Raw genomic sequence first — 25,417 nt, 5'->3', positions numbered from 1 at the left:
TCTTGAACAGTGAAGTTCGAGGTGTACTGAGTTAAACCTCAAAACGATGAGCAGCCACAGTCCTTCACGTACTTCAGATATGTACCGCTCTTTGTGGAATGAAATGTGCCAAGTCACTTGAACAATTTCCGTGGAAGTACCTGTAGAAGAGAGACAAATCTCCAACCTTTCTTCGATGTTCCATGCTATCAAGGTTGCAACTTATGTTCGCGTCTCCAACCAGACGGATGACTCTTTTCTGGAGGGAATCCGACAGCTTCAGGATATGTTTGGGGGCGGAGCTCCATACATGACAACTATACTCCAAAGAAGGTCTGATCTGAGATTCATAAAGAATCAAGCGTTGCTGAGGTGTGTACAGTTTTCTGTTTCGGAACAGTGTTTTGAGCTTTTGAGAAGCAGCCTTTGCAATTTCAGTTACATGATTGTGCCAAGACATATTGGTGTCCATTTCAACCTCCAATGAACTTATGGAAGCAGGAAACGGATTTGTCTGTCCTGCCATTATAATATCCGGTTGGGAGACATTAATCTTTTTGGAGGAAATCGATGGTTGAGTTTTTGTGGCATTGAAATGAACCTGGTTCCACCCCAATTCGAAATCACTTCTAGATCCTCATTGAGATAAGCAACCTTCTGCTGCCGATGAAGATGTGCATCCACAGCCGATGTCCTGGAATCCAAATGGAATAACGAGACAAGTGTCCTGCCATTAGCGAAGCAATATACTGGATTGTTGATTTTTCTGATATCAGAATAAATGGCTGGATCATTATTCTTGTGCCAACAATTGATAATATGTGTAATTTATTAATCTATAAACGGGATACAAACTTTCAACATTCTCATTGGAATATTATCGCCAAACCACCCACTCGAACAAAGCATGTGGCACTCACCCTGTTCTGAAAAACCGAAAAAAATGATTTTATAAACATTTCATTTCGTAAACAAGTTAATGATTCATAAATTACTATACAAATGTCCCATTATTTAGCATTTAGGGAAACTATTATTTAAAGCACCCGCCTTCCTCCTGATAGATGTATACGTGGTATAATGATAGCTTGGCAAACAATGCACTGTTTTCCACTTCATGAATTCTTTTTTTCATGATTACATTCCTGCAAACGAGAAACTCTAATTTTCAAACGATTCAAACCCAGTGATGCAAGTTTCAAATCCAAAACCAAGAAAAATAACAATCTACAATTGAATTATCTGTCCAACATATCCAACATGTGAAATTGATGATATCTCAATCCCCGAATATCAAGGATTAACGAGGTTCCTCAAAGCGGTCAGATGCAGAGCCAAGCGCCGGCCGGCCACATGAAAACCACGTCAGCCATAACTGCAATACTCTCCTCAACATGCGTTCCACCTACCAAGTTGGCATCATCAGAAGATGAACTATTCCTACTGAATCCTTAACTCAATTCTCGTCTTCGTTTTACGGGGTGATCTTTTCTATTTTTTAAGTTATGCATCAATAATTTCTTCTGCTAATTTCAACAGATCGATTCATGAAAGAATAAACCATGAACTGCTCAATATTGGGTGATACCACAGATGAAAACTCATTGCAATACTATGAAACAAACCAGAAACAAGTGCTGAGTGTTTTATTTTCTTTTTCCCAGGTTGATGAAACTGTGAGAAGGTGGGGGACGTAGAATGCAATAATACGGCGCCATCTATGTGTTGGGCCCGAGACTTTTCAGTTCATGTAGTATATTATCAGCCACAGCGTTACTAGAAATAGTTGATCATATAATTGAAACCACAGATTCGAATAAATTGATTATCTCAGTCCTCTCAAACTATTGAAAACCCTTCGATATACACTATTAACCATGAAATTGTGTTACCGATTTCAAATTATTTGGTTTCAGTAATTCAGCTAGAAAGTTAATTTCATCATATCTGGAAAAGAGATTGCAAAAGACAACGTATCGTTAGAGCCAAATAAATTATTGTAATTATCATCTTTACTTTTTTTTCTTTCAACCTAGTAGACATAGAATCAATACAAATAAATCAAATGTCATGGTATTTGGAAATGAGTCTATTCACATCTACTACGTTTATTGAGAGAATGAGACCTCAGATAATGCCAAAAATTTAGGTTGGATTTCAGCTACCTATCTCAGGTTCAAAGAGCATATCACTTGATAATTGAAAAGTACTCAAGCATCTTTGAGAAACTGTTTTGTGATTTATTTGGCTTGTATCATTCTGCTCATTGTGATCTTGAATATATCCCTTCTCCAGATGGCAGTGACGTAAATCGGATTTAAAAAAATGCAAATTTCCTATATGAGAATATTTGGTATGGAAGAAGGGAAGGTGTGTCATATCTCTAACTCTTTCACAAATTTCTGGCTGAGAATCTAAGCGATTTTAGTAATTTTTTAATCACTTTATTATTGATTTCAACAACATTACTAGTATTTCATAATAAACAAAGCATGCTTGTAAAAAAAACTGCAGGGTGTTTCAAATTCGATCCTCACCATTGGGACCTCGGAAACTATGAGAGATATGCCCTCTGAACCTGAAACAAGCGTCTGAAATCAAACCTAAATTTTTGGCATTATCTAAATTCAAGTTGAGGTCTCATTTTCTGAGTAAACAATTTAGTAGATGTGAATAGACTCATTTCCAAATACCATGACATTTGACTTATTTGTATTGATTCGATGTCTACTAGGTTGAAGGAAAAATAAAGTATAGAAACGTTAGCACAAAGATGATAATTACAATAATTTAGTTTTTCAATGACAGTGTAAAGACTAATGGACCCAAATTGCTGCTTTGCGGTATCTGAATTTATCCGGCTCCAACTAAAGGATACGTTGTCAAGTCTGATCTTTTGCAATCTCTTTTCTAGATATGATGAAATCAACTTTCTAACTGAATTACTGAAACCAAATAATTCGAAATCGGTAACACAATTTCATGGTTTATAGCAGGGGTCTCCAAACTTTGAAGCCTTCGGGCCATAATGATTTTTCCAGTTTGTTCCAAGGGACAATTCCTGCCCTCAACTATATTTCTAGATTAGGATAGTCGCAAAGTGCGTGACCTAAGCAAACTTACGCTTTTTTTGCATTTCAATTATTATTATGTATTTTGACGCTTAACGACATCTAGTGGCGAGTAGTGGTACTAAGTACTATCTTTTTCAGCTACCCGCTAGGTGGCATTAGGCGTAATTAAATATTTGGAATTACCGCGTTGGTTCGAGAAAGTTCCTGTTCTAGCTAGTGTATTCCGATCACCTCGAGATGGCAATAATAATTGCATATAAAAAGGCTAGCGGCGCAACTGCGAGTTAGTCTGCGTAGGAAAGGCGAAGGAAGCGATACTGTCTATTGTGAAATAAAGTAACACCCGTCAATAAAAGTGTTTTGATTTGACTTATTGTTTTTATGTGTGATTTGTTAGTATGGAAAAGAAGCGAAAAATCGACAGTGAATGCAGAACGTTCCAAGAAAAATGGTACTCTCAGTATTTTGTGATTGAGTCCAGTAATAAGGCGCTATGTTTAATTTGTAATGAAACCATAGCTGTTCTCAAAGACTATAACATTAAACGATACCATGAATCGAAACATCTTCAAAGTTACTCCAAGTATACAGGAAGTTTGCGAAAGGAAAAATTTGAAGCTTTGAAACGCGGACTCAATCGCAGCAATCTTTGTTTATCAAAGCGAATACTGAACAAGAGTCTGCAACTAGCGCCAGCTTTCGTGAGACTCTTGAAATCGGAAAACGTGGCAAACCATTCACCGATGGAGAAACGATAAAAGTGTCAGTTTGTCAGCAAACACCGTGGCTCGGAGGGTGCAAGACATCGCAGGAAATATATCATCTCAACTGTCTGACAAAAATGGACATCATGAGTGGTTTTCTCTAGCATTGGATGAGTCAACGGATGTGTCAGATACTGCTCAGGTGTTGATTTTTATTCGCGGAGTAGATAAAAGCTATGAAGTGTATGAAGAACTTCTTGATATTGATAGTATTCACGGCACGACAACTGGGGCAGATATTTTTAAGGGAGTTGAAAATGCCATTAATAAAAAGAACCTTCGATGGAGAAATTTGAAATCTATAACAACTGATGGAGGCAAAAATATGTATGGTAAAAATAAAGGAGTGGTTGCACTTGTGTCAAAGGCTGTAGAAAATGATGGTGGTTCAAAACCATTGTCTTACATTGTATCATTCATCAATAGTCCTTGTGCGGAAAATGTTTCTTCTAAATCGGCCCTTTTGCCGATTTTGCCGAATTTGAAACACCCTGTATACAAGCAAGATGGCCTGAGATGAAAAACAGAGGTTGCATCTTTTGGTGCAACCAACTGATCTTCAGCCTTTCCTGTTTATTTATTGTATCATTATGGGAATAAAGACCTATTATTATTATTATTGTTTCGAATATTTTTTCGTATGCCTCAATATTCATCCTAAAGTATTTATTTCTTGCAGTTTGTGTCTGAAAACTACTTCTTTGCATGATTTACACATCTTTGTATAGAATTAGTTTTTTGAAATTGAATGCTTTCTTTCTTTCTTCAGAAAATTCCCACATTTGTGCGAAGATGGAGAAGTAGAAAGCCGAAATTTTATTTCTCAAAAATTCATTTCTCCTAAAAATAGGGACAGACAGCGGGAAGCGACTTTATTGAATACTATGTATTGATATTAATGTAAAGTATTATATTAAATTTATTATGGAATATTACATTTATTTCACATTGATTACTTGACGTTTATGGTCACGAATGACTATTTGAAATATTTCACTATCTCCTTGTAACTTTTGAGTAAATAGTTGAATAAATATCATTACCTTTCTCCGTATACGACATGATGATAGCTTAGCAAATAAAGATTCCTGTTCTACGTCATGCTTTATGTTCCAACAAACTGAAACTAATATGTTCTGATCAGCCATTAAAAATGAAAGTGACATTGTATAGGATTTTCAAAATCCAATATAGATTATCAAATTTTCTGGGATTATCTCCGATTCTGGATGTTAAGAAAGTGACAATCTACAACTTTTTTATCTACTCCACTTATCTGATTAATGTGCTAATATCTTATAATTACAATTTTTCCTCCGCAAAAGTAGTGGATATTGAAAATGCGTATACTCCAGTAATGCTTTCGTTACACACCAGCAGTCTACTCTTGGACTTGGTGATCAGTCAATACTACCTGAAGAAAACTATCTTCAACAGAGATATTTGGAGAGCACTCTTCGAAAAATTACACCGAATAGAATGCCAGAAAGAAACAAGCGGATATATTAGGCCCAATAATGTACACGTATTGGCTATGATAATATTAACTATTTTTCTGATTACAGCGACAATTCTACAAGCGATTTTGTCGTTTACCGTTTTCGAACATTACAGGAATAATATTGATGATGTAGTTATAACTTGTACTTTGGCAAATATAATCAGAAATCAAACGAATTTCATGTTAGTAATACTGAGTGTCATCATATATATTTTAATTCATAAATACAGAGAGTTGGACTCATTTCTGAGGAGAGGAGTTGAGGGAATATTGCGAAGAGGATCATCTTTTGACATAGTTGTCGACAATGTTATTGTGAAGGCCAGTTTTCTTCATGGGGAATACTTCGTTCTTACCCAAAATCTGAATTCAATATTTGACTTACCAATCATGTTTACCCTAATGTCCTTTTGTAACAGTATTATATTCACCATTCTTTTCATTATTGTTGAAACAAGTAGATCTGAAGAGCTCTCAATTTCAAATTTGCATCGTTATCTACCTGTATTGAGTCTTATAAATGATTTGGTAAGTACTGTGGAAATTAGTTCATTTGTTAGTCATTCGTAAGCCTCCTGATTTCGTTTTATTGCGAATTAATTTTTTACGTTGGACCTGAACTGTATAACTCTCTATAGTACAATTCCATAATAGTAAGCACTGAATTCTCAGAAATATTTTTCAATTAAAACGAAACATTGTTGTCAAGGTTGTGATTCTATATATTTCATCATTTTTCCTCATATATTCAGTATATCAAACACTAACTGCAACAATGACTTAATTTTTTGTTGCAGATCATAATTTTCATTCTCTTCATAGCAGGCGACACATTGGAGAAAGTAGGGAAGAAATTCACCAGAACATGTCGCTTTTTGCAAAGGGGAATGGCCAAGTCAAAACTGAGAGATGAACTGCAATATTTTGTAGCATGTAGCAAAGTACAACGACCTGCTATAAAGTATGCTAGAGTAATGCCAGTCAATCAATCTCTCCTGACTCTTATGTTCTCAACTTTTACTGCCTACTTGATAGTCGCCCTACAATTCGATAAATTAATTTAAGAGCTGTAGCCCAATCAATATCCCTAAGTAAGGATGGAAATTGAAGATATTCCATGTGAATCAAATGATGAATACCTTCTATACAAGAAGTTCAACGGATGCACGTGTGAATGAAGTTACATACACGTGGTTTGCACTTCGCGAATATGTTTTAATTTTATGAATGTTGAGGCACAAAAAATGCCACTTGAGATGCACAATAAATGTTTCACAGTAGAAAAGCTTTTCAAATATCAATTTTCAGCTTTCAAATTTTCCAATTATATCATCAGGCCAATAATATTATCTGTGAGATACATTAGTGAATATCTTTCAATTTGACATTGATTCAAGATACAGCAGTGGTAATGGATTCATATGCACAAATTAATACCTCACAATGAAAAACTAAGATCAGATATCTGATGTATGTTATAGTCAAAGTAAACGATATTGAGTACATTTAAAGTTGGCGGCACTCTCAAAGGCCAAAAAACCAATACATAGAAATAAACCGGCTGCGAAGTAAATCACGTGGACTGTAGAATTGGTGGTTCGTATTGGATAATTTTTACTAACTGTTGTAGAAACTAATTCAACACAAAGTACTTTTTATATGAAATATAAAGTTGTGTGCGCATTTCAACTACAGCAAAAACATTAACTTTATTTATAGCAACTATACATCATTTTTTTAATCAATAGAACACAAATAAACAAGGACAAAACATAATCACTTAATGAAATCTAATTCAACACTCTCCCTATTTCATTAAGATCTAAAATATTCAGTTCGGAACGCAGAAACTTAATCATGTCTCTTGATAAAGGTTTTGTAATAATATCAGCCAACTGAAGCCAGAATCCACGTATTTGACAGAAACCTTTCCACTTTCAACAATTTCACGAATGTAGTGATATTTAACATCTATATGTTTTGTTCTCTTGTGAAATTCTGGATTGTATGCAAGTTTTATTGCACTTTGATTATCAACATTGATGACACTCAAATTATTTTTCAAAACGTCAAGTTCTGTCAACAACTCTCGCAGCCAAACACTTTCTCTGCATCCAAAAAAGAGAACAATAAATTCTGCTTCGGTTGTGGATAGTGCAACAACTTGCTGAATTTGCGAGGACCAAGTAACAGGGCCCCATTAATCGTGAAAATATACCCACTTTTTGATTTTCTTGTGATGATATCGCTAGCGTAATCTGCGTCAGTGAATCCAGCTAAATTAATCTCTCTGAACTCTAGACTTCCTCCATAAACTATCCCAAAACTTTTTGTACCTTGTAAATACCTTCGTATTTTCTTCACAGCAGACCAATGTTCAAAACCATAATTATTTAAAAATTGACTAACGTAGCTAACAGAATAAGCAATATCTGGACGTGAAATCATTGATAGGTATAACAAACTACCTACTGCTTCTCGATATGGTATCTTCTCTTCATTTTTAGAAACATTCTGGAGCTGCAATCCAAGTTGAAATGGAATATTTGTAGAAGAACACTCTGACATATTGAATCTTTTCAATATTTTCTTCAAAAAACATTCCTAGGTTATTCCATTTCGTTTATTCTTTCTATCTCGCCAAATTTCGATTCTAATAAAACATTTTGCATCGCCAACAGTAATATCAAAGTTCTTTTTGAGATGTCTCAATAATTTCTGAATAGTTTCACTTGACTTTGACAGAGACCTGAAAGACCACTCACCATACAAACTAATCTGCTTCTTTAAGAAGCTGGGTTTATTTGGTCGAGTGTGAATATATAAAATATATATATGAATAAATAAAAATAAAGAAAAGAAAAACAGGAAAATAAAAATAAAAAGTGGAGAGATTCCAAGTCACGTTAGTTCACGACGTTTCGATTGTTAGTATCTACAATCGTCTTCGGGTGATGACTGGACTGATTCCTCTGAGAGATGACTATTTATAGGTCGTTCGAGTACTTTCACTTATCCCCGCTTTCCATTTTCCGCTTCACTGATTCCGTGGGAGATGACCGTTTTGGCGGGAGTTGGCCATTTTTCGCTTGATGATGGGTTTCCATATGTTGCGTATTTCTACGCTGGCTTGGCTGAATACCAAGACAATGGAAGTAGACAATGGAAGTCCGAACTAGTGAAATTCATCATGAAACATTGTCAATGACCTTCAAACAGACCCACTTACTTTGGACCTAACCTTACCTAACCTAGGTACCGATTTTCAATAATCGGTACAATGTAGCTCATTGTGTAATAATCATTTCTACTAAAGAAAGTACTGTGTTAGCGAAACGCATCTAGAAATCAAAATGTTGGTGATAAACTTCCTCGTGGTATTTAAAACATAAAAGAAGTAAAGTTTTGCTAGTTTGAAAAGCACAATGTTTGAAGTGTTTTCTCCCTCATGAAGTAAACTATTCGGAGTTAGGTTTTTCGAATTGATTTTAAAGCGTACAGATTGATAATTTTCATTACATTAGCATTATTGGTGGTCGAGATAATTTTCGAGCTAAAACTTACCAGCGTTTCCCGTAAACAATAACATAAGTTCTCTAGAAAAATGGTTCAAAACCACAGGATTCAATTTTTCCACAGAAAAAACGAACTGCATTATATTCTCAAAGAAAAAATGCGAGAACTCACCAACAATGGAAATGAATAACACACAATTAACATTCGTAACCCACATCAGATTCTTAGGGATGATATTTGACCAACAATTAAATTGGAAGCTACATGTCAGACATCTAGTACTATCATGCCAAAAAGGAATAAACCTACTCAAACACCTAGCTCATAAACAATGGGGTGCAGAAGGTTCAACACTGCCACTGCTGTACCGATCTTTAATACGCTCTAAATTATATTATGGTTGTATTGCATATGCTACTGCTAAACGAAGAACATTATCTCAACTGGATTCAATACATCATTCTGCTCTGCACATAATCGCAGGAGCGTAAAGGACCACTCCAGTGAAAAGCCTCTACTGTGAATTAGGAGAACCTTCCCTAAGTTTTCGCAGAACCCAGTTGAGTTTGTCGAATGCTGCCGCAGTTGCATCTATGAAAAACAATCCCACTTACAGGAATACAATAACAAATCGATTTCCAACAAGTTACTGTCGGCCAAGAAATGATCTTCCATTTCACGAGAGGATCCGACGACAAGTAAGTTCTTCACAAATGGAGTCATTTCCAACCCCGTACCCCACAAACATCAAATCTGCACCACCATGGGTCATACAGACTCCTATCATAAACACCCCATAAACATCCCAGTTTCATGAACACGATACAGATAAGAACATCATCAAACAAAATTTTCGACAAATCCTGGACCAATTCGACCACCCTGAAGAAATATACACAGACTCATCAAAAACTCATTTTGGTGTAGGAGCTGCAGTAGTGACTGACTATGTTGCATTGACCTTCAAACTTCCAGAAACAGCAAAAATACTAACTGGAGAATTATTCGCCATCGCCATCCTTCTACACTGAGTCAAGTACATCGGACACTATCTCAATCATTTCAGACATATATCAAACATCTCATTGGAATACTTATCAAACAACAATTTTCTGAACTCCAATCGCTCCAGAAGAAAATCATCTTACTTTGGGTTCCTTCGCATGTGGGAATTGTTGGAAACGAGAGTGCTGACTTTTATGCTCGTGAAGCGATTGATAATCCGAACCAAGGAACAACAATGTATAGCCCTCATGCCGACCTGAAACAATACTTCAAAAGCTTTTTGTTGAGTAAGTAGAGCATTGAATGGCAGAGTACCCCGTCCAAACTGAGAGAATGGAAACCCAAAGTCGGACCATGGAACTATGGAACACTGAAAAGATTAGGACACACCAAACTAACCCACGAATACTTGATATCTGTAGCAGACCAACCACAGTGCCACATTTGTGAAGTTGCACTAGCAATACATCACATCATAGTGCAGTGTTCAGTGTTTCAATTAGAAAGGGAAATATGCAAAATATCGAAGGAATCGCAGGAAACCTTGAGTCATTTTAGTGCTAGTAAGAAAATAAGTTGGAAAAATGTTCATAACTACAATTCTCTTGATTTCATTATAATTTTCACGGATTTCTCGATTCACAACTATTATTTGTATTTCTGTAAATTACCTATAATATTGAAGTGTTTGGAAAACTGAAACACCGTTCAATCGACCAAATAACATGTTTAATATGGAATAACAATATATTTATTTCATGATGACATAATAATGGCAATTCAAACAAAACTTGTTCCACTATATAAGGACTTTACCGCTGTTATATATGACTATTGGCTCACCAAGCACGAACGATTTTCTTGACGATGAAACTGACTCTGTACAAGATGTTCCACATCCAATACAGAATCGAAAATTGGGTGGGAGTCACCCCTTTTTTGACAGAAAGGAGATCAAAAGCTTACAACTTTTTCATCTACCTTATGTATCTGCTGAACGCCCTAATATGCTGCTGGAATTGTGTCATCATCACAAAATCTATAAGCAAAGGAAGCGGGTTCACCGAAACCCAACAAGTACTGCACATCATTTATTATATATCCGATCTATTTGCTGTTGCGTACTACCTTATGAACACCATCTTCAATAAAGGTACTTGGAAAGTTTTCATCAAGAAACTACGCCAATTTGAACATCAAAGAATAACAGCGCAATATACCAGGCGCAATGATAAAATCACATCAACTATGTTAGTACTGAATATTTCCATCTTGGTAACCATGTTCACCGTAATGGTCTTGGGAGTGTTCGGATCGTATTATTATATGAGACGAATTGATAGCAGAATTATTATTTCCGTCATCGTAAAACTTATCAGACACCTGGTTAACCACATGATAGTCGCAATGGGTATCGTGATACATATTTTAATTTATAAGTATGAAGAGTTGGACTTATTTCTAACATGCGAGTTGAATTCCTCCAATGCAACTGTTGATAATGTTTTCAAAACTGCCAATTTTCTACACGGAGAGTACTTCATGGTTGTCCAATATCTCAATAGAATATTCGGGTGTCCAATCCTCTTTTATTTGGTATCAAGTTTTGCTGTCACATTGTACGATATTATTCACAGCATCTTTGAGTATGTTCACGCTGTTGATAACGTCATCGCCTCCATTATCCTAAACTACGTGTTTATGTGCAATGTTATACTGGATTTGGTGAGTACAGTGGAATGTATATAGATATATTTTGCAAATATACCGAAGGCGAGGTATCAGCTTCATTAAATTGGAGAAAACCATTCACAATTTGTCTCAGTTACGAGGTCCGGCTATTAAATAACGAAACTGCGCGCCTAGAGGATGAATAAAAACGAGTAGTGCGTTGGGTATCTGGAAATCTTCTCTATGCACATATCAGTAGATGAACAAAGAGACTTCTGGCTCACTTGGGAGTGGGGGGAACGTCATCGAAATCGATGCAGGATGGAACGAGTATCGTAGCGATTTAAGCGTGGACCCCCTTGCCCTCGGCCCCCCTTAGTACTCCACATCACCGCTCAGGCCTTCTTGGTACTCCACCTAACCCCACGGCCCTCTTATCACGTTCAAGTCACGTGATTTTAATTAAAAAAAGTTTACAGTTATGAGATTAGAACCTGGATCGTCCGCGCCGTAGACATTGTCCTTAGCCTCTACACCATCGTAAGATATTGAAGTCAGAAACGTGGGTCAAAGTGACGAAACAAAGGCTCTTTGTTTGATTGCATAATATGTCATCACCTATTTTCCTATTCTTAGCCAAGGTGACATTGATCACTGTCAATGCCGAATCAGCACCCAGAGATATGCAGTTCTCAAAGCGACGGAACAAAGGCTCTTTGTTTGGTTTTGAAATATGTCATCACTTATTTTCCTATAAATACCTCCTGCGAGGCAAAATGATGAGTTAGTTGTATCAGTGATACTAGTGACAAGTGCAACGATTTTATCTGAAAGTAAGTATTTTTCATGTTCACTTTATGAATTTTTATTGCAAGATTTTTTATACGTTTTTGACTTTTTCACAAAAGAATTTATTCAAATTCAATTAAATTCAAAGTTCGTGAGAGTTGTTGTTGAATTATCATTAATTTTCCAAAATTTTTCTCAGATTAATATACTGGAGTGTTTTTCTATACATAGTTTTTGAGGATTAACGTTTTTTTTCAATTATTTTGTAATACAAAACGGTTCAGAGGTATTTACGTATTCCTCAAGCCAACCCTGGACTACCATTTTTATCCTACATACATCAAAAGATAAGAAATAACAATTACTGATATTTCTCAATCTTTAATAATGAATAAAAGATAAGAACCGGTAATTGCTGACATCCATTTTTTTCGAATACTATCTCTTACAGTAATTATTGTACCGCACAATTTGTTTTGATGTACCAAGAAGGCCTGAGCGGTGATGTGGAGTACTAAGAGGGGCCGAGGGCAAGGGGGTCCACGCTTAAATCGCTACGATACTCGTTCCATCCTGCATCGATTTCGATGACGTTTCCCCCCACTCCCAGGTGAGCCAGAAGTCTCTTTGTTCATCTACTCATATCAAAACACGTTTTCATCACTATTACAGTATTTGTGCAGTAGCGGTTTGAAACGAACATGTTTTTTTCTCGTGCCGAAAACCATGTGTGACGACAAACAGGAGCAACGTATCAATCTCAAATTTCTCGTTAAATTGAAAAAAACTTCAACTGTGTGCTATAAATTGTTGCAAGAGGACTGTGGGGACAATTATTATTAAATATGAGCAGTTATGCAGCAGACAATGTGGCTCCTTGTCATTATAATCTATATACACCTTCAAATCACAGTGGAACTACTTACAACGGACATTACACAGCATATTGCAGACACCCATATAGTGGCACGTGGCATGAATACAACGATTCACACGTGTTCCTAATTTCGCCAAAATAACTTGTGAGCAATGAGGCATATGTCCTCTTTTATGAACAGGAAGGAACGCAGCAGCACCTGTGATGTGTTTTTTTTCTTCTTTCTTTTTTTTTAATAATCTTAGTTCTTTGAATTGATTTGTATTTCTAATTGTGTCACAATTAAATAACTTCACGAAAAAAAATTATCTATCTCGCGCGCGTGTTTTTGAGTGATGTAAGCGCTTCATTGGGGGCCGAGAGAGCAAGGATGTCCAAATCAAAACTCAAGCAATGTCAACCAGATTTACTATTTGTCAGTTTTGGCAACACTGCGAGAACGAGTTCGTAAGAAACGTCCCGAGTTGTGGAAGAACAACTCGTGGATTTTGCACCAGGACAACGCATCTTCCCATATCTGTAAAGCGGTATTTGGCCGATAAACGCACTCCAGGGCTCGAACACACGCCGTACTCGCCAGATTTGGCACCATGTGACTTTTTTGTTTCCGAAAATAAAATCTGCTTCGAAAGACACTCGATCTGAGTGGAAGGAAGCGGTAGAGCAAAAAACGGCAGAGCACTGCTTCGATCATTGGGAAACACGTATAGAAAGGTATGTGGCGAGGGAAGGGGAATATATTGAAGGGGAGCGTTCGAATGTAGAATGCTTATAATAAAATCCTTTTCCGTAACCAGTCTCGGTATTTAATGGCCGGACCTCGTATGCCAACGTTTTTGGAACCTTTGGTGTAGTAATGAATAATACTAGAGTTTTATCGCAACACCAAACCGTTATTTTAACACCTCGACACGTGTTTAGATCACCAAATGATCATCTTCAAGAAGAAAATCACCTCGACACGTGTTTAGAGCAACAAATGATCATCTTCAAGAAGAAAATCACCTCGACACGTGTTTAGATCACCAAGTGATCATCTTCAAGAGTAAGATCGCCTAGACACGTGTTTAGGTCACCAAGTGATCATCTTCAAGACGAAGATCACCTCGACACGTGTTTAGATCACCAAGTGATCGTCTTCGAAAGCACGATCACCTCGACACGTGTTTAGATCACCAAGTGATCATCTTAAAGAGGAAGATCATCTCGACACGTGTTTAGATCACCAAGTGATCATCTTCAAGAGAAAGACCACGTGTCGAGGTGTTGAAAATAACCGTTTGGTATTATTAAAAATCTCCAGTAATATTGTCAATGTTTCATTGTATTTTTTTTTAAATCATTCAGTGGTAGTGGAAGTGATTTGGATCATTTAAATATTTTTACTCGTGATAGAGCTGAAAATCAAGGTTTTTATGTCTGGCATGGCTTGGTTTTTCCTAATAGATTTACCTTACCTTGTTTGTGTATCTGTAAACACAGGTAATTTCGACTGAGATAATGTGTCTTCTTTGTTGAGAGCATGATCTCCAGTAATACTCGATAAAACTCGAGAAAAGACACTGTTCACTCAATTTATTTCAAAATTAAGCACTTTAAACCAGTTTAACTTCTGGATCATATTACAAGTACACATATTCATTATCAAAAAAAAGGAAACCAACATTAATATCGTCGAAACTCGCTTGGTTTTATTGATAGCGATTTTGTAAGAGGCCAGATATGAATCGAAAAGAGATATTATTTTTGGAGAAAGATTTTATCGGGAAAATAGTTGAAAGTAATGAGTATAGTTACTTCAAGCATTGTTAATGAGGTAATAATGAGGCAATATTGTGAAATTAATTTTATATAGCTTATAATATTTCAATTATTATATTTACCTGACCTGTAAAATTAATTTAAGACTTGTAGATAAGGCAATATTGTAAAATTAATTTAAGACACTTAAGACGCAAGTACCTAGACTAGGTATCTATGGTATAAATATAGATAGCTTTCTAAGTATGATTAGTTTGAACTTCGTCTTGAAGATAATAACTTGCTGATTGAAACACGTATCAAGGTGTTAAAATAACGGTTTTGTGTTGGGAAAAAATCCAGTGATATTCAATATAACATAATAGCAATCTATTCAATTTAGGTAAGGTGATGGTCGATCCAGATGTTTAGGTCCTCATTTCCTGAAGATTTTAACTTGGTTATCGAAAGGCGCGTTGAGAAACGGTATTTTGTTCTGGTGTGGGATAATTGTGACTAGATGAAAAAAACAATCGATCAAAGTATGTGTGTAGGATGAAGGTATTCTTAATAGTCATCACAGTAGTATGAAGGCTATTTTCTGGGTTTTTTAGCCGTGGTCTGCAGAAAACCCGGAAAATAGCCTTCGTTCAGTTATCTCCGGCCGTGAAAGTTTACAGTAGTAGTTCAAAATGTGTCATGGTGGAGGCAATGCAGTAAAATAAAGAGCTACTTTTTCGATTATTTCTCAACTAATGGCACTGTAAATAACCGAAAGTTTCATTTTTTTATATCGGGAATGATTTTCTCTAACCTTTAGCAGATTATTACTTTGTTCAGTTCAGATACCAATCTCCGTGTATTCAAACACCACGATAATTACTTAGCAAACACAGTTTTCGTGTTAATTTACCAAAAACTTGCCATGTTCATCAGATACACATTGAAACACATCCACGATGAAAGTAACATTGTATCGCATTTTCAAAACACAATACAAAATCACCAATTTTCTGGGGTTCACTCCTCTAAGTGATAGAAAGAGAAAAAATTTTTATATTGCGCTCATTTACTTGAGTTATTTAGTGAATGCCCTTCTCTCATTTTGCAATTACTGGAGCATGTCAAGAATTGTAGTCAAAAGTGGATGGATTTCGACAACACAGAAAGTGTTGTATGCAATATACTATAACATCGATTTGATTGCCAGTACTTTCTACCTACTTCACACAATCTTTTACAAGGGAGTATGGAAGACATTACGAGAAAATTTACGACACGTGGTATGCATAGGTGAACCAGTGGTGAAGAGAAAACGCTTAGCATCTTTAATGATTGGGATCAATGTTCTGCTTCTAACTTTGATCCTCATGATTATCTCTATGAGTTTTGTCACGGTTTATAGTTATAATTGGAATGTTAACCTTTCAACACTTGTTTGTACACCATCATCTAAAATAGTCAAAGGTATGACGGGTTACATGATGGTGGTTATGTGCGGTGTAGTCCATATTTTGATTGGCAAGTACGAAGAGTTGGAGATTTTTCTCAACAAAGAAGTTAAACGAATATTGAGAAGTGGTATTTCTTCTGATACCGCTGTTGACAGTGTCTTCAAAATCGCCACCGCACTTCACGGGGATTGCATGGTACTTGTCCAGAGCCTCAAAGAAATATTCCAGTTGCCAGTTCTCTTTTATTTGGTATCGACAATGACCAACACCTTACATGATATACTGCATAACCTATTCGAGGACTCCCGTCTCAAAGGCAATCCTTACATTTTTTTCAAGTACTACCTCTTGGGTAATGTAATTTTCAATGCAGTGAGTATTTCCTTTTTTAAATTACAACGAACTTGCTGAATTTTTATCAAAATACTGAATACAATTTATTCTTCCTTGATCTTTTTCCGGAATTTCAACCTTTTACAATCTGAAAAATAAATAATTATAAACTGGTATAACAAAGGTTCACTTCGAAAAGTAACTGCGTAATGTTTTTTCTGGATTTTGACCGGTCTGCAAGTGTGTTCCAATAATTGAAAATCTATTGCGGCAGTTGTATCGCTAACAGCATATGTAGGAATAACTTCTGTGAAGAATCCTGCACTGACACCTGTCGGATATAATCCAACGCCCTTCGTGGTATTAGCCAGGGGAGTAGTTGTTTTCTGATAGGTGTCAGTTCATTAACCTACTGTGAACGGAGTTGAGACTGGCCTGAACGAATTGTTCTTAGATAATTAGTGTTAATTAGTCAAAAGTGTTTTTATTCATTTCATTAAAGTGATCCTGAATCACCACAAAATGAACAAGTCATCAATCTGACATATTAGATATTGTTTTGCTGATATTTATTACTTTTCAAAAGTCCCCATGCAGTTAAAGGGCAAACCTCACAGTCATATGTTTTTTTTGAAAGAAAAAGTAGACTCACCAACTATTTGGACTTACTTCTTTTCCAGGACGGATGATCAGGGTGCTTTTTGTTCCGTACCTAAAATACCCAGATAGTACAATTCAGGAAATTATCTTCAATATTTCTTTCGGTTTCATCACACCGTAAATAAAAATCGCCTCAATTTTTTCTTTCAATTAACCATTTTGAAGAATCTACCACTAGCCTTACAGCAAGGGACTTAAAATATTCCTGCCTGGTGAGGTGTCACCCATAGAACTGTAATTCCTTTAGATTGACGTAACAGCAAAGCGAGGCTCTGTCGTGACGTACTTCCTTGAACTTGCTACTCGCGGAACTCTTTATAAACCATAAAGTTAGCAAAATATACGAACCAGAGTCTGCAGAGGAGGTTACGATTCGGATCTGTCTTCCCTGTAACATCGATTCAAGAACAAGAGCTTATCAGTTCTACAACTCTTAATCCTATTAACAAATATTCTCATGCAACACATAAATGTAAGTATAACGATATGAAAAGTATAAAGCATAAAAATATGAAAGTGCATGCATAGAAAATAAAAGTAAGTATCAACTTCGTAAACATTTTCAACTATACAGTTCAGAGCTAAATGTAAACATCAAACAAAAAGTTGAAAATGTCACATAGTTTAAATACCAGTTGGTACTGAAACACAATAATTAAAATTAATTGTTTATATAATTTAAATTTCTGTCTGAATAGAATTCGTCTAAAGAATAAAAGGCTTTTGAAATCAGAAGCATTTTGCAGACTTTCTAAATTTAGTGGTACATGTTATGCCTTTGATCTCAATTGGTAAATGGTTTAACATTTTTTCTCAATTATGTATGAAAGACCTCTCAATTTTTAATTATATTAGAATCGGTAAACCTATATTGAGCTTATTTCTGGTATTTCGTCGTGGTGAAACGAAAATTTCCCTCCTGGTTTTTATTGGCATCAGACATAACATTTCCAATAGAAGTATGGAAGGCAAGGTCAACATTTTATGCTTTCTGAATAAAGGTCGACAGGAATCCCTGAATCCAACTCTACACATATTTATAACTCCTCTTTTTTGTAGCACAAACATCCTATCAAACATGTATTGGCAACACGTTTCCCAAAAACAGATACCGCCTCTCAGATGGGAATCGAAGACAGCAAAGTACACATTTTTTGCCATATTAGTGCCCAATTCATTTGCTGATACTCCGAGTGCAAAGCATCTTGATGATTTTTTTTACATAGGTTATTCATGTGACCTTCAAAACAAATTTTTATCAATTTGTAATCACAGAAATTTTGCTGACATTTTGTTCTCTATTAATTGAGTACCCAGGTAGATATCCAATTCTTCCTGGAAGCCATTTTAGGGGCCTTCAATTATGATATTTTCTGGAATTCCTTGTTTGATTTGTATTTCATGACCTGGGACAGTGTACCTGTAGAAAATGTTGAAGTTCAATAAACACCTGCCTTCATAACTGTTTATAGCACAATGGAAAGTGTTTCATTGTGTTCCATTCCATTTTTTCTTAAAGAAGACTCGGTACAGTATTTTTTTCCTAGTGAGAAAGAACATTTGTTCAAGTTTTTCATACCGTTAGGATAACGTAAACGTTTTATAAATCGAAAATAATTTCCAACACTTTACAACCGGTCATTAATTTTGTCCAATTTGTGGTATTTAAAATCCATAATAATAGCCCTTCAAACGAAATTTCTGTGTTGATTCATTGAAAATTCACAGTCATTGTTGACCATTTGTAGTAGAAACATTCACATAAACGCAATGAAAGTGTCTTTGTATCGTATTTTCAAAGTGCAGTACAAACTTATGAATTTTTTGGGGTTCACTGCCATGCTTGATAAAAAGAGACACATAATTTATAGAGTTATGATCTACTTGAGTTACTTGATAAATATCCAGGCCTCTTACTATGGTACTTGCTCTAGTATAAACTTTGTGTTGTCAACTACAAATTATACAGTAACACAGAAGCTGTTGCACATCTTATTCCAATCTACTGATTTGGTTGCCAGCCAGTACTACATTTTTCGCACAGTCTTCTGCAGGGGCACGTGGAAAACTTTCCTGGAAAATTTGAGACGTGTTGTATACCATGGTAAACCAACTATACTGCTTTCAATGGTGTACATCAATGCCTTCCTAGCAGCTCTGATCTTCATAGATGTCATTTTGTCGTTCATTACACTGTACTATTATTCGCCAAGTTTCGATATCAATACTGTTGTAGGCACTCTTAGGGTACTGATCAGAGACATGACATTTTATATGATTGTGAAAATGAGTATTGTAATCTACATTCTGGTCCTCAAATACCAGGAGTTAGATATTCATGTAAAAAGCGTGGTGAAAAGGATTTTACAGAATGGTGCTTCTTTTGATATAGCAATTGGCATTATGTTCAAAAGTGCTAACTGTCTTCATAGCGAATACATCGACGTCGTACAAAGCCTCAATAAAATATATGGGCTGCCGATTCTCTTTTATTTGGTTTCAGCTACGTCCATTCTCTTACATAACATTATGTACAGTTTGTCAGCAAAGCGCCATCACACTGACTTTTTTATTGGCCATTTTTTTTTCAACTACGTGTTTGTATGCAACAGCTTGTTCAATTTGGTGAGTATGTCTTAGTTCAATTCAAAGTAGTTAATAATTATATATCCGAATAAGGTTGACAATGTTTTTTCAGTGAATGTTATAATTTAGGACCATTGTGTAAAAACGTATTAACAGATTTGTAATCCATGGAAGGAAAAAAAAGGAAATGAAAGAAATATTGAAATTATAAACAATACTGAAAAAAACGAGACTGAAATAATGTCAAAATTGGAGAAAAGTTGAAAAACTGAGAAAAAAATCACCAAGAGTGCAAAAATAAAAAAATCTATAGATGAGAACGCTAATTCATGAAGAATAGAAATTATCTTGACCCGAAATGATGAAAAATGCAAAAAATCAAAAACAAAATAATCCATAACTCACAACTTCGAACTAATCGTAATCGACGAGATTCATAACTCACTACCTCTAGACTAATCACAGATGACCAAATTCAAATGTTCTCTTCAAATTATGTTCCCAATCGTCAAAGTCAATAATTGAACACGGGACTATCCCACTACAAACTTGTAAGGTGGCGAAATAAAATTATATTTTTCAAAAGTTCAAGTTGAAACTCAAATAGCTACAGGTGGTTGAAGCTCTCGGCTCTCACATCGCCGACAGCTTTTTTCATTTTTCAATCAAATTTTCAAAATATTTGGAAATGAATGGAATAAGAGAATATGGAAATGGTTTTAAAAGGCTTCTTTGGGATAGTTCCTGTTTTTGTCAAGGACAAAACACAAGAACTACAGGAAAATCCTCAAGTCGCTCTGAGAGCGGTGCCTCTGCGAAAGAAGCGAATAAATCCATTTGGAAAAACGTTCTCAGGTAGTTTATCCCACATTAACGCAGTTCTCGAAATGAAAGAGTTCTTAAACAGTGAAGTTCGAGCTGTACTGAGTTGAACCTCGAAACGATGAGCAGCCACAGTCCGTCGCGTATTTCTGATATTTGCCGCTCTTGGTGGAATCAAATGTGCCAAGCCACTTCCCTTGAAAGTGTATATAGAAGAGAGACAAATCCCTAACCTTTCTTCGATGATCCAGACTATCAAGGTTGGAAGTGATGTTCGCGTCTCCAATCAGGCGGATGACTGTTTTCTGGATGGAATCCAGCAGCTTCAGGGTATACTCAGGGGCGAAACTCCATACGCGAAAAATATACTCAAAAGAAGGTCTGATCAGAGCTTTATGAAGCATCAAAAGTTGCTGAGATGTATACAGTTTTCTGGTTCAGTGTTCCAAGCTTTTGAGAAGCAGTCTTTGCAATTTCAGCGGCAGCGGCATCAAATGGTATTACTCTGATTCGGGATATCCATCATAGATAAATCTTATTTTTAAATATTCTGTAATATGTACATTTTTCTACTCGCGAAATTTGACCATATGCTGCGTATCTCTACAATTAGATTATTGCGTCGTTGACAGTTCGTTCTGGAACCTCTGAAACCTATGATCATAATGATCTCCTCCAAACATGCCCCGCTCTTTCCGATATACTGGTTTTTCCCTTTGGGCGTTTTTTTTGTGCTCGCCAATACGGACTTTCAACTACCTCTTATTTTTACCGACGTAGGACAGTATTTTTTTTGTACCTTGGGAGCTGTCTGACATTTAGTCAGATACTTTTGTTGTTGTTGATCCGCTCATTTCTTTAAGATCTCAATTTAATAAGCCTTGCACACTGCAAGATAGCACACACTTCCTCCGCCTGACGGTATTTGCTAATTGCAATTCTCGGAATGGTATCAGCATTTGGCAGCTTGCTTTTTGTGAAGATGTTGAAGTGAAGTAACTCGGTTTGAAATCGATTTTTTTATTTTCCTTCTTATACTTTTCATTAATTACTTTCATCATCCTCCCCAATTTTTTATGTATTTCCTTCTGTTTGCATATAATTGACATTTCATTTAGGTGTTCAACATTAGGCATTTCTTTTTTCAATTTCATATTTATTTCATATTTTTTCACATTGTTTATGTTGTGACTGGTCCTGTTGGTTTTAGTATTTTTGAAAAAATCTATGTTTCATTCTCTTTTCTGTATTTTTCTTCTATATATTTCAAATCTGTTCACACTTTCCTAACAATGGCACTTCGAATTTGTATCATTAATATTCAAATCGCAGTTAATGAAAATGAGAAATTGACAAAACTCTTCAATTTGCATATAGTTTGCTTTTATAGGTAATCTATTTAATCTATTTTCCTCGATTATTCGAATACTACTGATTATAACTTTAAATAAAATTATAACAAATCAGGATACCATTAGAAAAAAACTGAAGTTTTCTTGATATTATTTGCCAATGGTCATCATTCCAATTATATCAATTTATAAAGGTAATATATAATACTTGTTAGGGATTAATTCAGATGAAAATATTCCTTGAAATTATGAAATTGACACCATAAATGTTTTTTTCTTGAGATTTCTGGATATTTTGTATGATACACCAGACACAATTCTCATTTGATTATGAATTTTAATTTTGTTCCAAAAATCTGATACTTTCAAGTTTTTTTCATTTTTTGTAAATTACAGTGCATCATTCGCAATAATTCAATTCGGCAGAAATGAATTATTTATAAAGGTAGAAATATTTGAATTAGCATATTAGTTATCCCCCTAGCAACAAATAACAATTTCCAAATTCAATATTGATATCAATTCTTTGTTGCAGACAGTAATGGTTGTACTCATAACATCGTGCGATGCATTGGAAAAAGCAGGGAAAAAAGTAAATCGAACTTGTAATGTTTTGCAGAGAGGTCTGGCCAAGTCAAGACTGAGAGACCATTTGGCAATCTTAGCAGCTTATACCAAGGACCAACGCCCTTCGATATCAGTTGCTGGATTAATCACAGTTAACCAGTTGATTGTGAACTTACTCGTCTCCACTTTCATCACATATTTGATAGTGGCCTTACAATTCGATGAATACTTGTGAAAAATCGAACTGATCTTTATTTGAAAGTAGAGTTCCACACATTTTGCTTATGATTTGCAGTCACGCTTTTGGGTGATACAAAACAACACATAGTGAAATATAGATTATTAATGAATATAATTAGATTTTCCTAAAATGCAGGGGCACTGGTTCTTATTGTATAGAAGCAAGCCAGTGTTTGTATAGCTCATTGTCTTTATTCTACTCAGAATACAAGCAAAAATTTTAATTTCATAAAAAGAATTGATATTTATATAACTATTGTTATAAACAACCGTTAGGAGGTGGATATTATCGACTCAATTATTACTAAAAAATTGCAGAAGCAAGCTCTGAACTAAGTCTATTCAGTTTCGAAGAATGATACTAAACGCTAAGTAACTCCAACTCACTTTGGTGATTCTAGTAATAATATCAATCGTTTTCGTTAAATTTTCTGTTTGATTTGGCCGTTACTTGATGAAGATCCAGAGTAATTTCAAAAACTACACTTCACGATTTGATCTCCAGAAAATTTATTTGAAAAATATAATCACAACATGTTTCGCTAGCACAGTAGCTTTCTCAAGTGTTTGAAATCTTCAAATTGTTCTTACATTAATATTTCTATACTACTAGTAGCCATAATTGAGACCACCTCCAAAAACAAGTAATACGTTGGGAAAGTAACTTGAAAATAATAAAGATATGACATCCAAATTCGAGAAATCAGGAGTATATAAATTAAAATGGGGATCTTGCCCTAAGGTATATATTGGTCAAACTGGCAGGACATTTAGGAATCGAATCAGGAACATCATAAGAGCTATGTAAATAAGAAAACAAATTCAACATATTCAAATCATCTTCTAGAAGAAAATCATATCTTTAAGGAAGAGTTCGAAATTTTGCACAAAGAAAATGAAGGTTTCAAACTGAATCATTTGGAAGCAATGGAAATTAATAAACTTAAAAATTCAAACATTCTAGATTTGAATAGATCACCATTATTGAACTACTTTTCTTAAAATCCGAGAAAGAATTGTTATTGATGTAGATGTACGGTAATATGCTTTAGGTAATCATAATTCAACTGGTACCTTAGGTAGAGGTCCAGGTAATTTTTTGGAAATAGTCTCAATTATGGTAACCTTTAGTGTATAAATATTAATATAAGAACAATCTGTCTGTCTGTCTGTTTTTCCGTTAATCAGCTGTCGCCCCCATACGAACGACAACTCTCAGAAGTTGAGGAACTTGTGCGAGCTAAGGACTAACGAGGTCTTACCTTGTAACGTGTGATTCCTAACACGTAATGTAAGAACAGTTTGAAGTATTCATACACTTGAGAAAGCTACTGTGCTAGCGAAACATGTTGTGACTATATTTTTCAAATAAATTTTGTGGAGATCAAATCGTAAGGTGTAGTTTTTGAAGTTTTCGTTAAAATTTAAAAAACAGAGAATTGGACGTAGCCTACAGAACGAATAATGATTTGAGTAAATTCATTAAGAACAATGAAGATAAATCTCCAGTGTCGAATAGATGAGGAGTATTCAAGTTGACTTGTAGTTCTTGTCCAAAATTTTATATCGGAGGTATCGAAAGCACTTTTTCCAAAAGAATAAAAGAGCATAGAAGTATTTTTCTGGATGATAAGACCAATTCAACATTCATGAACTATCTTTTGACAGAGAGGCACGAGTTCAGTTACCATTATGACGTGCCGTATTTGGAATAGAAAGGTTCAAAACTCAACCATGCTTAGAAACCAATATATGTAAACATATAGGATTATTGCTCATTGATTAAATAGATTTGAATTGTTTCAAAAATTCGGAATTATTGATCGTTGATCAAATAGATTTCAGTTGTTTCTTTTTTATTGAATTAAGTTTGCAACGAGGAAATGTTAAATAGAGATAGATTTTTTGTATGAGTTATTCCTAGAAAGGTAAATAGTTTAGGTAATGAATTATTCATGTAGAAATTTGTCAAGTAGTAATAGTCATGATGATTCAAATTAGTATAAAATCACGACACAGAATTTGTTCAAACAGTATTGTGACGCCTGAAGATGCTATTGCATAACGAAACACGTGTCACGGTTTTGTAAACTTTCAAGTGGAAATATCACCTTAAAGTGTGTGGTTTCTCATGAGAGATAATGTGTTTCATTTTTGTGATTGAATCTTTGCCCGATCTCTCTCATTCCAACTATAGCCTAAGTTATCGAAAAACTTGTGAAAATACGTCTGACAATTTTCCTAAAACACCACAGTATTTCAAGTGAAAGCCAGTTTGGTTTTCAAAGCAATAAAAACACGCACGATGCCATCTTTTCGTTTCTTTATGATATTTACTCCAAGTTTAATTCTCGTAGTGTAGCAGCTGCGGTCTTTTCTAAGGCGTTTGACTGCGTTGATCATAAGATCTTGCTAAGAACAATTCACCAATACGGCTGCAGAGAAATGACGCTCAAATGGTTTGAATCCTACCCTTCAGGAAGGAGT

At 35.3% G+C, this 25,417-nt stretch overlaps 2 protein-coding genes across 2 annotated transcripts in view; one reads left to right on the top strand and one right to left on the bottom strand.

Annotated features, from left to right (window-relative positions):
* The window catches only part of nAChRa5 (nicotinic acetylcholine receptor alpha 5 subunit), a 108,243-nt gene extending 97,157 nt beyond the window's left edge, over nucleotides 1–11,086 (bottom strand). Inside the window, exon 1 of the mRNA XM_074181593.1 lies at nucleotides 10,968–11,086. The gene's annotated coding sequence lies outside the window, so the exon portion shown is untranslated. The remainder of the gene's footprint in view (nucleotides 1–10,967) is intronic.
* On the top strand, nucleotides 10,728–23,728 carry LOC141485293 (uncharacterized). Its single transcript, XM_074181691.1, has 2 exons — nucleotides 10,728–11,564; nucleotides 22,659–23,728. Exons 1-2 carry the CDS (start codon nucleotides 10,728–10,730, stop codon nucleotides 22,923–22,925), a joined length of 1,104 nt encoding a protein of 367 aa, XP_074037792.1. The 3' UTR covers nucleotides 22,926–23,728.
* Nucleotides 23,729–25,417: the final 1,689 nt, after the last annotated feature.

The sequence above is a fragment of the Leptinotarsa decemlineata genome, unplaced genomic scaffold (genome assembly GCF_025532065.1).
Source record: "Leptinotarsa decemlineata unplaced genomic scaffold, Ldec_3_MD MMD2_tig00026314_RagTag_RagTag, whole genome shotgun sequence".
NCBI classification, from domain to species: Eukaryota; Metazoa; Arthropoda; class Insecta; order Coleoptera; family Chrysomelidae; genus Leptinotarsa; species Leptinotarsa decemlineata.
Note: the sequence above shows the minus strand (reverse complement) of the source record. Positions and strands in the feature narration are given on the sequence as shown.